At 53.2% G+C, this 16,286-nt stretch overlaps 1 protein-coding gene across 3 annotated transcripts in view; it reads left to right on the top strand.

The window, feature by feature from the left end:
• The first annotated feature begins 46 nt into the window (after positions 1-46).
• The window catches only part of DUOX1 (dual oxidase 1), a 29,942-nt gene continuing 13,702 nt past the window's right edge, over positions 47-16,286 (top strand). The window contains exons 1-21 of one of the 3 annotated variants that reach the window (XM_036905408.2): positions 47-176; positions 2,030-2,149; positions 3,036-3,116; positions 3,311-3,475; positions 4,314-4,501; positions 4,676-4,877; positions 5,032-5,198; positions 5,514-5,574; positions 5,674-5,770; positions 6,670-6,760; positions 7,824-7,926; positions 8,185-8,357; positions 9,194-9,369; positions 9,585-9,703; positions 10,234-10,371; positions 11,036-11,149; positions 11,890-12,089; positions 12,707-12,892; positions 15,038-15,263; positions 15,508-15,601; positions 15,903-16,078. In XM_036905408.2, the coding sequence (XP_036761303.2) occupies positions 2,092-2,149; positions 3,036-3,116; positions 3,311-3,475; positions 4,314-4,501; positions 4,676-4,877; positions 5,032-5,198; positions 5,514-5,574; positions 5,674-5,770; positions 6,670-6,760; positions 7,824-7,926; positions 8,185-8,357; positions 9,194-9,369; positions 9,585-9,703; positions 10,234-10,371; positions 11,036-11,149; positions 11,890-12,089; positions 12,707-12,892; positions 15,038-15,263; positions 15,508-15,601; positions 15,903-16,078 (2,815 nt within the window). In that variant the 5' untranslated portion in view covers positions 47-176; positions 2,030-2,091. Of the gene's footprint in view, positions 177-2,023; positions 2,150-3,035; positions 3,117-3,310; positions 3,476-4,313; positions 4,502-4,675; positions 4,878-5,031; positions 5,199-5,513; positions 5,575-5,673; positions 5,771-6,669; positions 6,761-7,823; positions 7,927-8,184; positions 8,358-9,193; positions 9,370-9,584; positions 9,704-10,233; positions 10,372-11,035; positions 11,150-11,889; positions 12,090-12,706; positions 12,893-15,037; positions 15,264-15,507; positions 15,602-15,902; positions 16,079-16,286 lie in introns of those variants that run through there. The other 2 variants (XM_036905407.2, XM_036905409.2) reach the window with 2 other exon arrangements.

The raw sequence follows: 16,286 nt of genomic DNA on the forward strand, positions 1-16,286 counted from the left end.
CTGCGCCCCGCCCCGCCGTAGAACTGGGACGCGGCGTCCCCTTTTCACCCCCCCGCCCTGCCCGCCCTGGCACATAGCTGAGTAGCGTGCCGGACCGGAGCTGGTGTCGTGGGCCCAGCTGCAAGCCAGGCGCGAGACAATCCACAGTCCCGGCTGGAGGGCCGCCGCGGCCACAGGTCAGATCGAGGAGGGCTTCGTGCCTGTGGGCCGGGGCGCCCCGGGGGACGGAGCTCAACCGGCATGGCTGCTGTGGGGGGTGCCCCAGTTTGGCCGCGTTCTGGAGGGAAAGGGAATTCCAGCCCTGTCGCCCCTGTGCCTCCATTCTTAGCGTGAGGCTAAAATGTGCCCTTTCTGCGCCTATCATCCACCCCACCAAGGTTTTGAAAGACTGGATTCTTCCGTAACTGGGAATGTTGGGTGGCTGAGTTTGCTCCGGCTTAGGGAATGTCTCGAGCTCCTCCCGGCATTATAACATTATACCAGGGAGGGAACTTTGGGCTTTTAGAGCCCAATCCCCTTCGGTCTTCCCTTGGACCCAAGTTGGACTCCCTGTTGTTTGCACTCAGCTTTCCCCCACATGCTGGTCACTCTAGGACTTCAGGCTGGAAAAGTAGCCATGTGGGACAAGAACCAGTTCTTGTTCTCTCCCTGGTTCTGCCACTGCCTGGGGCTTCACTGCCCTGTCATCAGGCTGTGCCTTCCTTTCAAGGTTATTGGGAAGTTACCAAACCAATGTTGCTGTGTTAGTCGTTTGGTTCCCCACCTGCAAAGAGTGGTTATTGAGTATGCCCATCTTCCCCTTCAGGCTGTCCCCACAGCCTGGCCTAAAAGCTCACTGCATGCTTTTATAGGTTGAGGGTGAGGGATACACTGGTGTATGAGCCACGGATTCTGAAGACTGGTGGTAGCGAGTAAAGGGTAGGACATGGTAGATCAGGGAAGGATCACTGTGGCCACTTCAGTGTGTCTAGCCTTATGGTTTCACCCATCCAGAGCCCTGCTTGCTCATCACACGTTATTAAAGGCCAGTGCCTGGAGAGTCTCTGGGATGGAATGGGTTGAATGCTGAGCTACATTTTGAGTTGAATTTTGAGTTACAACAGGGCCTAGGTTTTTTCATTTGTTTAATGGAAATAGCAAGTGAAGATGTGGCGACCTTCTGTGTTCCCTCTTCTGCAACCTGTCCAGGAGCCCGGAGAGTTTGGCCAGAAATGAGGCTTTCCCTGAGCTCCCACCTTTCTCCACTGGTTAGTTCCCCAGTCCCACCCAGCCCCAGTCTCCATGTTACCTTTAGGAGGTCTTCACTGGCTTTAGGCACCCCTGTGCCACGCAGAGACCCAGCCTGAGTTTCTGCTGCCTTGGTTTCCCTGCTGTCTCTGGAGATCTGTTGGCTGGGGAGAGAAAGCAGGAAGCCTGCAGCAAACACAGGAGTCCCTAGCACTGGATCCCTTCCGAGACTGCCCAGAGGAGCCAAGCTCCAAACCATCTTCTTAGGTTACATTTACATTCCTGTTATTTTTCTTGCTTTAATTTCAACCTCATTCTCACATGTGATTCTGGCAGTCACCCTAGCAGGTAGACATAGGCATGTTTCCTCTCACTGCTGGAGAGGAAACCAAGGTCCAGACTGGATAAGTGATCATATTAGTGGACTGGCGAGCGGCGCAGTCTCCTGACCTTAGCCCAGTGTCCTGACCCCCAAGCAAGGCTCTGACCAAGGAGCGCACACTGCAGGCAGCTGGCCAAAGCAAGATTTTTTCCCATTAATCTTAGAAGGGTAAGGCTGTGAAGGCAGGGATTTCTGACTGCTTTGTTCACTTAATCTCCTGTGCCTAGGTCTGTGCCTGCTACATAGTGGGTGCTTATCAAGTATTTGTTGAATGAATGAACGATTCCTGGTACAGTGAGTCTCTTGATCTTTGCTACCGACTATGGCCTTGGCCCAGACACATGCCTAGATTCACAGGGGCCCTCAGAGGCCCTGGCCTGACTCTCCTAAACTGCTGGGGTTCATTCTCTCTGTCCTCAGTCTTTTTCTAGGATCTCCACTGTGGTGTTTTCTAATACCTGAGCTCTACTATCATTTTCATCATGGGCTTCTGCCTGGCCCTGGCATGGACACTCCTGGTTGGGCCATGGATGACCACAGGTGAGTACAGATTGGAGAAGAAGCATGGCTAGGAACAGAGGAACCCAGCATCCCCTGGCACCCCCAGGGACACAATAAGCTGTGTCCTATTCATCTTGATATCCCTAGTCCGTAGCTAACACAGTACCCTGCACATGGTAGATGCTCATTTCAAGCTTGTTGACTAGGTGGATAGATAATGGAATGAAAATATTTCCCAAATACACAGAGTTAGGGAGCTTTCAGTTGCTGTATCAGCACTTCCTATTTCATTCTTTACAGTCTGGGGAGCCTTCTCTCTTCTGCCTCTTCTCTTTCTTCATAATATAAGAACCTCTGACTCCAAGTGGAAAAAAGATTGATTAAACACACAAGACAATAAAGGATCTTGGGGTAAGATTGGACCCAAAGCTGAAGAAAAGTCACCAATGTTTCAAAACAATGTGAAGTAAACAAACAAAAAAACCCAATATGATCCATGAATTTAATTTTGTTACCTTCAGCTTTGGACAATCTCTTAACTAGAATTTGAGGCCGTTTGTTGTAGTTTGGTTCTCTGAGGAGGGAAGTAGGCTTAAGGTGCCACAAGTTTGGTTAAAAAGAGAAGTTCTTGATCATGAGGGCTGGGCAATGCAAGAAGAGGAAGCAGAGAAAATCTGTGGACTGACCTGTTCTGGCTGGGGCAATAGGATGGCGAGACAGCCCCCACAGCAGAGAGCACTAAAGTGGTGCAGCCCATCTCTGCCTTTGGTTATCCCCCTCTGCACCCTACCTCCACACTGTGCTGTGTGGTCTTCTGGGCTCCTAGTTCCAGGCCCACAGGACCCAGATCCTGTAGGCCTGCCCATCCTCTCATTCACTGTCTTGCCCAGCTGCAGTTTCCCTCTGTTTCTCTGTTTTCACACAGTTCAGAACCCCATTTCATGGGAGGTGCAGCGATTTGATGGGTGGTACAACAACCTCATGGAGCACAGATGGGGCAGCAAAGGTAGGTGAGAGCCAAGTGGAAACAGAGCTCCAAGGTCAAGGTGGTACCCACCGCTAAGGGGCAAGGGCTGGGAGGTACCGGTAAAGACTCATCCATTCCTAAGGTTTCAGGATCTGCGGTATGGAGGGAAGCCTGGGAGAGAGGTCGGGGAGCTTCCCTGAGGATCTGTCCTTGTCTCTACTCTTGTTGACCAGGCTCTCGGCTGCAGCGCTTGGTCCCAGCCAGCTATGCAGATGGCGTGTACCAGCCCTTGGGAGAACCCCACCTACCCAATGCCAGAGACCTTAGCAACACCGCCATGAGGGGCCCTGCCGGGCAAGCCTCCCTGCGAAACCGCACAGTGCTGGGGGTCTTTTTCGGTAAGGGCCTCAAACTCACCGAAACTTTCTCTGCTTCCTCTTCTTGCACCGCCCACCCCTCATGATCAAGTATGAGGGTAGAGAGGCCAGTGGGGTCAGCTTAACACCTTTACTTCTGAGGGGAAGTCAGGGAGTGAGGGAGAGAAATGACAGAGGGTCTGAGATGCAGGGTGAGAGATGGCAGGGGAGGTGATGAGTAGGGATGGGGCTGGGAACAGAGGGAAAAAGACTGGTTGAGGGAGGCATAAACCTGCCATACACTGGGCTGTTGATGGGAGTCTGGGGTAGAGGCAGGACATGAAAATGATCTGGTAAGGACCCTTGGTGGGAGCCTGACCTTATTCTCTGACCCTGGGGATCCTAGGACTGGCTCAGGGCAAGGAACTGATTATGGTGGAGGGCCGGAGAGGGGGGAGGTACAAAACATGGGTGCTAGGGTGGCCTGACCCTAGTGACTGTGCTCCTAGCAGAAATACCCTGGTCCTGCTTGCCATCTGGGGTGCCCACATTTCCAGTGTCCAACGTCCCACTGAGACTGGCAGGCCCTCTGGGCAGGCTGCTCCCAGCTGCATGTTGGAGCCAGTGCTGCCAGCTGGATAACCTAGGCACACTCACTGGGCACCTCCCAGTTACCAAGGAGAGCCCAGACTGGCAGTGAAAACAGTTTGGACCAGGGTGTAACAGATTTGGAAGGGGTGGGGAGGTCAAGGCTTGGACTTGCCCATAATGGCTGCTGAGTCTTTTAAAGCTTTTGTGGGATGAGGGGAGGACTGGAGACCTGGAACATATAGGAGGGGCCCTCAGCTGGCCCTAGCACACCCTCCCCCATTGCGTGCAGGCTACCACGTGCTCTCGGACCTGGTGAGCGTGGAAAGACCCGGCTGCCCACCCGAGTTCCTCAACATCCCCATCCCGCCCGGAGACCCTGTGTTCGACCCTGACCAGCGCGGGGACGTGGTGCTGCCCTTCCAGAGGAGCCGCTGGGATCCTAAGACCGGACAGAGCCCCAGCAACCCCCGGGACCTGGTGAGACCAGGCAGGAGGGCTGGACGTGAGGCAGGCGGGGTCCTGGGTTCGGAGCCTGGTAGGGTCAGGTGGAGGGAGGCTCCCACCCCCCACCCACGGACACCCGCCTGGCCCTGGCCATCCCTTACCCACCTCAGCTAGCCGCTCGCGGCTCACCCTCCTGGTGCCCCACAGACCAACGAGGTGACGGGCTGGCTGGACGGCAGCGCCATCTATGGCTCCTCGCACTCCTGGAGCGACGCGCTGCGGAGCTTCTCGGGGGGACAGCTGGCGTCGGGGCCCGACCCCGCCTTCCCCCGGGATGCACAGGACCCTCTGCTCATGTGGACCGCGCCCGACCCCGCCACCGGACAGCGCGGGCCCCAGGGGCTGTACGGTGAGGCCGCGGGGCCGGGCTAGCCGCGGGTTGGCGTGCAGCGCTCAGGGCGCGCCCAGGGCTCACCGGAGGGCGGGCTGGGGGCCAACGAGGGTGCGCTCCTCTTGGTCACACCGCCGCTCTTCTCCTCTCTGCGTGCCCGCGTGGCATGCAGCCTTCGGGGCAGAGCGAGGGAACCGCGAGCCTTTCCTGCAGGCGCTGGGCCTGCTCTGGTTCCGCTACCACAACCTGTGCGCACAGAGGCTGGCCCTCCAGCACCCGCACTGGGGGGACGAGGAGCTGTTCCAGCACGCGCGCAAGAGGGTCATCGCCACCTACCAGGTCAGTCGCACGCCGCTCCTGCCACGTCCTGTCCCTCCATCCTTGGACATCCCCCACCCAGAAACGCCCCTTCTCATGAGGGCTCCCCTTCCCAGGGAGTTAACGTCCAGGACAAGCCCCTGAGCTCTACAAGACACTTTGCTTGTGATTATTTAGTGCTCCCTTTGTGGCTTGTAGGGGACCGGCTTCCACAGGTCTCCTGTATGAGTTACATCTCCCCTGACTGTCCCTGCCTGGTCCTGATCTCCCACCCGAGCCTTCCTCCCAGCCCTGCATCTCCAGCACTGGTCTTTCCTTTCCCCTCTTAATCTTCAGAACATTGTCCTGTATGAATGGCTGCCCAGCTTTCTGCAGAAAATGCCCCCGGAGTATGCAGGTGAAGGGATGGGAAGGCAGGATGGGAGAGCTTCAGGGAGGAGGTGGGATGGGGGGAGGTTAGGTGATTTAAGGGCTTTCTTTTCTCCCCTTCCCATAGGATACCGACCATTCCTGGATCCCAGCATCTCTCCGGAGTTCCTGGCGGCGTCTGAGCAGTTCTTCTCCACCATGGTGCCTCCCGGTGTCTACATGAGGTGAGGAGGGGCTCACATGTAGGGTGAGAGGGGTGGGATATCACCTGAGAACAATCTGCCCCAGCTGCCCTCAAGACAGGATAATCAGTCTGAAGTGTGTCCATCCTCCCAGGGAACAGTGAGTATGGAAAGGAAGAACAATTGTTTTAAAAGATACATACATCATGCGGTTTTTAAGCACTTTTATGTCCATTTTCCCTCAGCTGGTGTAGATATTAATCCTTACCCAATTAACATTGGGCTTATTTAGGCTCTGAGGGTGAGTCACAAAGCCTGATGGTCTGAATCTCAGGTCTTGACACTCCATGGGGATATTTTGAGCTTTAATTAGCCCAGGGCTGAGGGCTTCCAAGCCTTCAGAGAGAATTATAATAAAAATGTGTGAGAGCTGAAGAAAAACATTGGCTCCAAAATATTGAAATTGGTACTTTAAAAATACACATTTAATTAAATGTGTGTGAAAGAAAGCATGCCAGTTTATTTTTTACAATTACATTGTACTTTAAAACAATTCATAGGTCAGATTTTCTTACTCTCAAGTAATTTCTGGATATGCCTGATGATGGCTAAAAAAAATCATAGCAATTGGGTTATCCGTAGACATGTTATTTGAAAACAACAATTAGAAATCCTTGTAAAAAAACACACACACATATATATATACACACATATAGGGTTGGGGAGTGGAGTGTGCTATGGGTGCATTTTTAGATGTTTACTCTGATGTGGGGAGAGGACCTTTCAAAAATCAGATTTTTTGTTTAGGACCTGCCCTGACCACACACTACCTCAGAGAAAGAGTGGTCTGAGCCCCTGGCTGCAGCCTTGAAGACCAGAGCTTATGCCTGGCATTAGGACTTCATGATCTCAGTCTGTACTCCCGGCTCCTTGCATTTCAGAAATGCCAGCTGCCACTTCCAGGGGGTCAGCAATAGGAACTCAAGTGTCACCAGAGCTCTCCGGGTCTGCAACAGCTATTGGAGCCGAAAGGTCAGGTTTGGGGCATGTATGTGGGTGGGTATATATGTTTTTTTGTTTTTTGTTTTTGTTTTTTGTTTATGTGTGTGTGTGTGTGTGTGTGTGTCTCAGGGCATGTGGTGAAGGTGGATGGTAGGGCTGAGGCAGCCAGCTAGGATGTGCTGGGGTGGAGGGAGCAGGCAACCTGGGGGACCTCAGCCATTTCCCCTACCAAAGTCTGAGATGACTAGGTAGTTGCATATGGTAAAAAATCAATCCTCCACCCCCATCTCAGGGCTGTGTGGGAGAAAGGAAGTCCTGTGCAGGGGTGGCTGTACTTTCATTGCTTCCTCCTTGGTTTTTCTTCTTCCTTGAGAGCTCTGGGTCTACTGTAGGCCTTGGAGTAACCCAGCCAACCAAGCCCCTAAGGAAACTTCCCCATCAGGTACACCTAGGGCAGTGTGTGAATGTGTTTGTGTTGGGGGCAATGAGGAGGGAGGGATTCTAAGAGATTACCTGGGATAGACTGTCCATCCAAACCTGGCCAGTGTGGGTGAAGGGCAATGGCCATTTATTTAAAGCAAAATCAGATACTCTTTGTAGAGTGTGCATCAGAGGTAAAGGAGGTGGAAGGAAAATAGAAAAGAGGAAGGCATAGAATCAGAGTCACTGAGCTGAGTTGAAGACAACTCAGTGTCCTCCTAATCCCTTTTTATTATTTCACTTATTTTACTTACTTCTAATGCCCTTTGTATTAAGGGGAGGACACTGAGTTCAGAGAGGTCCTATGACTTGCCCATGGTCACACAGCTGGTTAGTAATAGACCAGGGACCAAGACCTACATCTAATGCTGTCAACTGTCCTAAAATAGAAGAAGTAACATTTTAGATCCCTTGTACTTGTGGAGACCTGTTTCCCAGCAGAATGGGCTTTGGATGGGGACATCACTCACTCTGAATGGGGAACCAACCTGTGCAGGAGGAGTGACCCACCAGTTTGGGAGCAAACTGCAGACGTGGGTGGGCCCAGAACATGAAGCCGCCCAATCTCTGGCCCCATTAGCCACACCACTCTCTTCTCTTACACCCCTGAAAGCACCCGAACCTACAAACAGCTGAAGATGTGGACATGCTGCTGCTGGGCATGGCTTCCCAGATTGCTGAGCGAGAGGACCATGTGGTGGTAGAGGACATGCAAGGTGAGGTGGAGGCTGTCCCAGCAGGCTGTGCACTCCTGGCGCTTACGAGGAGGTTCAGCTGGAGCTCCAGCGTCAGGGATGCAGGGGAACCCAAAGCTGTGAGCCTGCACTCTCACTGCTGAAAGAGCTTCTGATCTTCTGACTCTGGCAGCCTCTGTAGGGCTGCAGTTCCTCTGGGCTGGTTGGAACTTGGGGCTTGAGCTAGAGGAGCTATGGTGGCCCTGAGCTTTCCCAGACTCCCTGGTATCTCATCCCCAGATTTCTGGCCTGGACCACTGAAGTTTTCCCGCACAGACCACCTGGCCAGTTGCCTGCAGCGGGGCCGGGATCTGGGCCTGCCCTCTTACACCAAGGCCAGGGCAGCACTGGGCCTGCCTCCTGTTACCAGATGGCAGGACATCAACCCTGCACTCTCTTGGAGTAATGACACTGTGAGGAGGGGTCGGGACCTGAAGGTCAGGGTGGGAGGGCCAAAGATGGGCAGCCTTTGGGGTGTCATCTATCACACCCTGAATTATCACCTGGGCAAGTGGCATTGCCTGCCAGCCAACAGACCAGTTTTGGCTGCCTCGCCATCTTGGCACAGCAGTGTTTCTGCAATTGTGTGCCTATTTTATTGCTTTTGCCCTATTTTATAAAATTGTTGCAAAGTGGAGAACTGAACAGCCAATAAACAAGTGCTATGTGCATATGACTCATCAACCTTATAAAATCAGTGTAAGGATAGAAATCACCAGGCACACCAAAAGTAGCAAAGTTTTAGCTTCAAGTGGGTCTCACTGGAATCAAGCTGGTCAAGTGCTTATATACATTGTGGAGAAAAGAACTAAAGTAAAGGTCACATGGAAATGCTGCTCATGTATTGTTGAAGCCTGTCTCTAAAAGACAATGTATATGCAGGGATTTGATTTTTTAAATTTCTTTTTAGTTCTAAAGAATAGAAACCTTTTCTGACACATCATTCTACCTCTCAACTTTTGCATTGATTCCGACCTTCAAGTTTTGTACCTTTTCAAGAACAAGCTGTGTTCTCACCTGGCTGCATGTTTTATTCCAGTTTTATAAAACAGGCAGCTGACTCTGTGAGAGATTTTCCATAAATGAGTTAATTTATGTCGAGCATTCAAAGCAGGGCTTGGGGCAGTATAAGTGAGTTGTCATTGTCATTTATTATTATTATCCTGGAGGCTGATCCCTGAGAACCACCTCTTTGCTGGAGAGTGAGTGCTGGGTCCTTACACTCACTTCTCTCCCATCTTGGCCCCAGGTGCTGGAGGTTACAGCCTCCCTGTACAAGCAGGACTTGTCCCGGCTGGAGCTGCTTCCCGGGGGCCTCCTGGAGAGCCACGGGGACCCTGGGCCCCTCTTCAGCACCATTGTCCTCGACCAGTTTGTGCGGCTGCGGGATGGCGACCGCTACTGGTTTGAGAACACTGGGAATGGGTAAGGCCTGCTGGGCCCCCACCTCAGACTCCACATTGACCTGGGCCCCAGACCTGTTGCCTGTCAACAGCCACATGGGCCCTTGATTCCCAGCTGGCCCCAGTCCCTCTGGGTCTCTCTCCTCATCTGGGTTCCTGAGCCTGGTGGCATGGCAGGTGGGGGCTGGGGGCACGCCTCTGTCCCACAGCAACAGCACCCACCTCTCCCACCTGTAGGCTGTTCTCTAAGGAAGAGATCACAGAGATCAGAAGCACTTCTTTACGGGATGTTCTAGTGGCCATCACCAAACTGAACCCCAGCATCCTGCAGCCCAATGTCTTTTTCTGGCGTGTGGGTAAGTGCCCAGGAAGTGCTTAGAGGGGTCTGGGGCTTGGTGCCTCCTTCCTCCTCAGCCCTGGGCTTGGTTCAGGACAGCTGGACAATGGACTTCAAGTGAGTAGTGAGCTGTGGTTCTGCTCTGGAAACTTTAGTTCTGGGTACCAAGGTGGCCACACACAGTTGTGTAGGTTCCCTTCTGCACAGTTCTAGGAGGTGTCCGAGTGAGGGCAAGACAGACTCAGAGAGACCTGGGGAGGAGACTTGCATTTGGCTGGGATGGGGCTGGGGGTGGTGTGACATTGGGAGGGCCTAGTGCAGTGAGGATATCCTATCTCACAGCAGTGACTGGGTTCATTTTTGGCCCACTTGTTACCAGAGTGGGCAAACACCACATTCTTGGTACAATGTCAGAAGTAAGCATCTCCCTTCGTCCCTGCTACCCAGAGCCCCCTCCCTCCTTTTCTGCCACCCTACCCTCCCAGGTGATCTTGTGCAGAGCTTACAGTCCACCATCCCCCAGGACTCTAGCTCCCTCTGCCTCCCCAGGAGACCCCTGCCCACAGCCAAGACAGCTCAGCACCGAGGGCCTGCCAGCCTGTGCTCCCCTTGTCCTGCGGCACTATTTTGAAGGCAGTAGATTTGGCTTCGGGGTCACCATCGGGATCCTCTGCTGCTTCCCTCTGGGTAAAAGTGATGGGCAGTGGGGGTTGGGTAACGGGTGTAAGCTGTGGGGTGAGGTTGAGGTGGTTCCATCTATGACTACCAACCACGCAAAGGTCTCTGGGCAGATGAAGAAAACATCAGAGCAGGAGGGGACGTGAGAAGTGTCTGAGCTGCAGACAAGTCAGCTCTAGAATTGCCTCTCTGTTCTCCTAAGGTTTCTCCCAGGGGCCAGGTTGGTCAAGAGCTCTGGGGAATCCACAGTCCACAGCTATTTGCAGGAGACTGGGCCTTGGGAAACTGCCAGAGGCCAATCGCTGCTTGAGAACAGAGACTGGGATGTAGTTGCTGGGGCAAAGGATTAGGACTTAGTCTTTGGCATGGCTGTGTGTGTGTGGGGGTTTACCAGCAGCCAGGCAGAGTGTGTCCATCTCTGGCACAGACGCTGGCATCAGTTTCTGGTTGGGAAGTGGTAGAAGCAGGGGAGGCTATGAAGACACCTTAGATGCTACCCAAAGCTCCACATGGGATGTAAAGTGGCTCCCCGCAGGGAGCTTCACAATTTGAGACAATTGAATGGGCTGGTCTAGGAGGTGGGGAAAGCAGGGGGTTTTGCCAAGGAAAGGAGTCACTGATCCCCTCAGATTCCCACCTTCCTCTGAGCATCCTACTGCCTCTGCCCTCTCAGTGAGTCTGTTCAGTGCCTGGATTGTTGCCCGGCTCCGGAGGAGAAAGTTCAAGAGGCTCCAGGGCCAAGCCCGCCAGAGCATCATGTCTGAGAAGCTTGTGGGGGGCATGCAAGGTAGGCCTGGAGCTGGTCTGGGTGTGGTGGGGAGCACTGACTCAAGTCTACAGCCTCAGTAGCCTAAGGAAAAGGTCTCCCTTTTCTAGGCCTCTAGGCAGACCAGGACAGGCGGGAAGAGCTGCAGGGGCATCAGGTAGAAGCTGGACCTGGAGTCCCCCAACTTCCAAGTAAAGGGGATGTGATAGACTGATGGGCAGCAGTCATAGGTCCCTGCCTACATTTCACGGGGTTCCTATGACTTGCAGATCCCAGAGAACTGCTGCTGTGTGGCATCTCACGCTGGAATTTCAGGCATGGGGAATTTATGCACATGCCTTAGAGACATAATCAATGAAGGTCTAGAATCAGACTGACTGAAGATTGGAGTCTTGGTTCCACCTCTTGGGCTATTGGACCTTGGGCAGATTTTTTAATCTCTCTAAACTTACTTTTTCTTATCTGTAACATAGGAATAATAAAAGCACTTACCTCATAGCTTTATGAAGATTAACCAAACTAATTCATGCAAAGTACTTGGTTTGGTGTGGGGCACTCAGTAAACACTCAGGACATGGTTGTTCTTCTGCGTTAGATGCACAGCAGGACTGCTGGGGAGGGATGATCCTCAGTACCCAGGAAGGGGCAAGGAGCTGTGGAGGCCTTGATGTAACTCCAGCCTGAGCTGGCCTTCCTCTTGATGTGACTCTGGCTTGGTGGCCCGGAAGGGCCCCACCTGACCCAGCCCTGTCTCTCCACAGCATTGGAATGGCAGGGCCGCAAGGAGCCCTGCCGGCCTGTGCTGGTGCACCTGCAGCCTGGGCAGATCCGTGTGCTGGACGGCAGGCTCTCGGTGCTCCGCACTGTCCAGCTGCGGCCCCCACAGCAGGTCAACCTCATCCTGTCCAGCAACCGTGGACGCTGCACCCTGCTGGTCAAGATCCCTAAGGAGTATGACTTGGTATGGCCCCGCTGGCCCCTGGCTCCTTGCCCACAGCCACAGCTAGGGAGGCAGCCAGGTGGAGGAGCAAAAACACTGGGCCAGGCAGGGCTTCTGGCTTCCAGCCAGGCTGCAACACCTAATAGAGAAATTGAAATATGTCTGTCCTACTCTGGGCCTGCTGGCTGACATGAGCCAGTCCCTTATTCCTCCTGCAGACATAGATTCCCCTCTCCCTTTCTAAGGATGCCCTGGCAGGTTCTAGCTGGGAGTCCTTGAAGAAGCTGGGCCTCCTTTCCTGTCCCCTGATTTCAGGATCTAGTGAATTGTCAGAGAGTTTAGAAAGGAGCTGATCTTCAGAGGCTAAGCTTCAGCTCTGACTCTGCCTGGCTCATGGTCTCCTCCATCTTCTGTCCTCCCTGCCTTCCCCTCCCTTCTCCAGTGTGGAATAGAGAGGAAAGAATGGCTTTGCACACATGCCTTTGGGTGTTGCCTCTGCGCCTGTAAGCAAGCCAGTTTAGCCCAGTGTCTCTTTGACAAGGGCACTCTTTCCAGTGGCCTCTGACAAAATTCATGTTAAGCTCTTGGCCTCAGGAGGCCTTGATAAATGGCTGCTCTCCCTCCTGCCACTTCTGTAGGTGCTCCTGTTTAACCAGGAGGAAGAGCGGCAGGTGCTGGTGGAAAACCTCCGGGCAGCGCTGAAGGAGAGTGGGCTGAGCTTCCAGGAGTGGGAGCTGCGGGAGCAGGAGCTGATGAGGGCAGCCGTGACTCGGGAGAAGCGGAGCCACCTCCTGGAGACCTTCTTCAGGCACCTTTTTTCCCAGGTGTGTACAGGGGACTAGATATGTCTTTGCATGTCTGCGTGTGGTGGTGCTCTTTCTGCCGGAGGCCATTGGGGTGGCTCCAGGGAAAGCCAGATGCCCTGAATTCTCAGCTAATAATCACCTCTACTGAGACTTTGGCCAAATCACCTGACCTTTCAGTAAGGAGATGCTCCTGCTCCCATCTTAGTCCCATTCCCACCAGGGAGACTCCAGGGAGACAACGCCCAGGAAGGGGCTTATCCGCATGTGTCCTGTCTCCCTCTTCAGGGCTGCCCTCACGCATCTCAACCTGCCCCAAAGACTGCAGAAACCTAGGGTGAGATCAGGCAGTTGGGTGAGCACAGCTGCCAGAATTCTCCATGGGCATTAGTGCCCACCTTGCAGACTTCTGAGAACTATTGCAAGAATGTGTGGAAACAAGATAGGAAGAGAAATGCAAGGACTTGAGTTCATACCCAGCATGAAAATAAAGGCAGCCTGGGAGCAGAATAGTGGAGAAAAGCTTGGGAAATATAAGATAAATACAGCATGGGCCCCCACTGAAGGATTTTCTCATCCCACTGGCCACATCACCTGACCTTTCTATAAGGAAGATGCTCCTGCTCCCATCTTAGTTCCATCTCCACATGTCCCATCCCCATCCTACTGGGAAGATAGGACATGCACAGAAAGGAAGATAACTGGCAAAGAACAGCAGCTACCAAAGTCATCCAGAAAGTATGTGGTCTGGAGTTCAGAAAAGGCAGTGGGGCTTCAGGCTCGTATGAAGTCATGGTGGAGGTGAGAACTGGCAAGTCCTCAAGAAAAGGTAGAAAAATTTCAGCTCAGAAGAAAAGAGCAGGAAGGGCTGAGCAACAAAAGAGCAAAAAAAATTACCATTTAAGGACAGGGAGCAAGGTTGGCTGGTGGGGGAGAGGATTCAACAGGAAAGCTACTATTTAATGGTCACTCACTAGGTGCCAGACACATGACTTACGTCATTTTCATCTCAAACAAGTTGAACTTGAGTATGAGCTAGGGTGACTCATTGCCAGGCCCCAGGCCCCAGGCAGGGCCAGGCCACCTCCACTCAGTTCAGGATCCAGCAGGGCTGTGGAATGCCTATGCTGGGGGTGAGGTGGGTGCTACTCTGTCTTGGGGGTAGCTGCCAAACCTTCCTATCTGCACACTGCTTTCAGCTTTCAGAACGTTTTCCATACAAACTCTCCTGTTGATTCTCACCTGTGATAACCCTGTGAGAGGAGGAGTTCAGGTAAGGAAATGAATGCCAGATAACTGAAGAGATTTGCCTGAGGACACTCATGGCAGAGTTGAGATGTGAACCCAGGTCTCTTGCTTCCAACCCTAGGCTATTTCTACTAAAGCACCGTGTTTGAAACAAGTTTTATGTCATGAACTAGGGTAGAGGCCAGGCTTGAACTAGGGGCTGCCAGATGAAGTCAGGAAAGACAGGTGCTGTGGTCTGAGCCCTGCCTGCTTCCCTCGTGGTCTGTCCTCTGCTGGGACAGCCCAGAAGTGGGCTGACGATAGCTCATAATAAGAATGCCCCTTTCTCAAACCTGACTTTTTCTCAACCCAGCTGAGGCTTTTTCTCAGTCAAGACTCCTTTGGCTAAATAAGAGCAATCTGCTCATCCTAGCATCAACAAAGGGGCATTTGACTCACAGGATATCGTGACGTCTCAGGAATTCCAAAGGGAAGACTGTGACCTGGCCTAGGAGGGACCAGGAAAGGGAGAACTGTCAGCAAATAAAGCCACTCCTTTCTTAGGCTGCCTCTGTTTTCTCCGTGCCTCTGTTTACCTCTGTGTCTCTGAACACTTGGAAGAACAGGGTGGTCCAAAATCTCTGAGTTTTCTTGGTGCTCAGGCCAAGACAGACCTGGGACCTCTCAGTTCCAATTCCAGATCCCCTGATTGAGTCAAGTGTGCATCTCTTGTCCAATCTAATAATAGCTAATAGAGAGGGGCCAGGGCTTGATAGAACAAATGTCCCCAGGGACCACCCACAGTGCTGAAGGGGGAGTGCTTAAGGGAGGGATGCTGGGAAGACACCTCAAAAAGTGGCTCCTACCTGCCTCAACTGGATGTCAAGTCAAGGAAGCCTCACCTCCTTCTCTCCTCCCCTTGTCGGTGCCCAAGAGCAGGTGCTGGACATCGACCAGGCGGACGCAGGAACCCTGCCCCTGGACTCGTCACAGAAGGTGCGGGAGGCCCTGATGTGTGAGCTGAGCAGAGCCGAGTTTGCTGAGTCTCTAGGCCTCAAGCCCCAGGACATGTTTGTGGAGTCCATGTTCTCTCTGGCTGACAAAGACGGCAATGGCTACCTGTCCTTCCGGGAGTTCCTGGACATCCTGGTGGTCTTCATGAAAGGTGGGGGAAGAGGGAATGATTGTCCAGATAGAAGATGGAAGAGGCTGGAGACTGAGACTGGAGTGTAGCTGACCTGTGGAGAAGGGGAAGCCCTGGGGCCACCTGGGAGCACCCAGCTAGGGATTGGGAAGCAGCGTGACCCTTTGCCGGGCCCAGCCACAGGTCACACCGGCGTGAAGCCCCTTCTGCCCAGCGTGGGGTTTAGGCAGGTGGGCTGGCTCTCATGGGGCTCTCCTTCCCCCAGGCTCCCCTGAGGAGAAGTCTCGCCTTATGTTCCGCATGTATGACTTTGATGGGAATGGTCTCATTTCCAAGGATGAGTTCATCAGGATGCTGAGGTGGGTGGTATGGGACAGTCAGGAGACTTGCCAGGGCAGAGACTGCCAGGGGGAAGAGGTGGGACATGAGGGAGGGTGTGGGAGCGTGGGAGGAGAAGAGGGGGGTGATGACCAGGGGCCTCTACCTCCTCACCCATATAGCCAAATAGCTCCTACTATAACTCAGAGGGGGCTTAGGAATTGCCAGCCAAGGCCCTTCCATGGGGGCTCTGAAGGCCTGGGGGGGTTGGTCAGCAGGCCTTTGTGTCTAGGCCTGAGGTCCCTTGTATGAGTCTAATGGCTCCCCTACCTGCGACTCTAGGTCCTTCATCGAGATCTCCAACAACTGCCTGTCCAAGGCCCAGCTGGCCGAGGTGGTCGAGTCCATGTTCCGGGAGTCAGGCTTCCAGGACAAGGAGGAGCTGACGTGGGAGGACTTCCACTTCATGCTGCGGGACCATGACAGTGAGCTCCGCTTCACACACCTCTGTGTCAAAGGTAGGGCAGCCTGGTGGCAGGCCTGACTAATCTGTTAGGCACAGCAGGCACAGTGCCTAGGGGTCCACATACTTTTAGGAGCCCCTAGAGATGTTTTAACTTCTTTTAAAATAAGAAGAAAGAATGAATATAGTAATAGAAAATATGTAATAAGGTATCCAGCCTGGATTATATTCCTCTTTATGCCAACACATTTGTAAAATGTAGT

Source organism: Manis pentadactyla, chromosome 11 (assembly GCF_030020395.1).
Source record: "Manis pentadactyla isolate mManPen7 chromosome 11, mManPen7.hap1, whole genome shotgun sequence".
In the NCBI taxonomy this organism is placed as follows: domain Eukaryota; kingdom Metazoa; phylum Chordata; class Mammalia; order Pholidota; family Manidae; genus Manis; species Manis pentadactyla.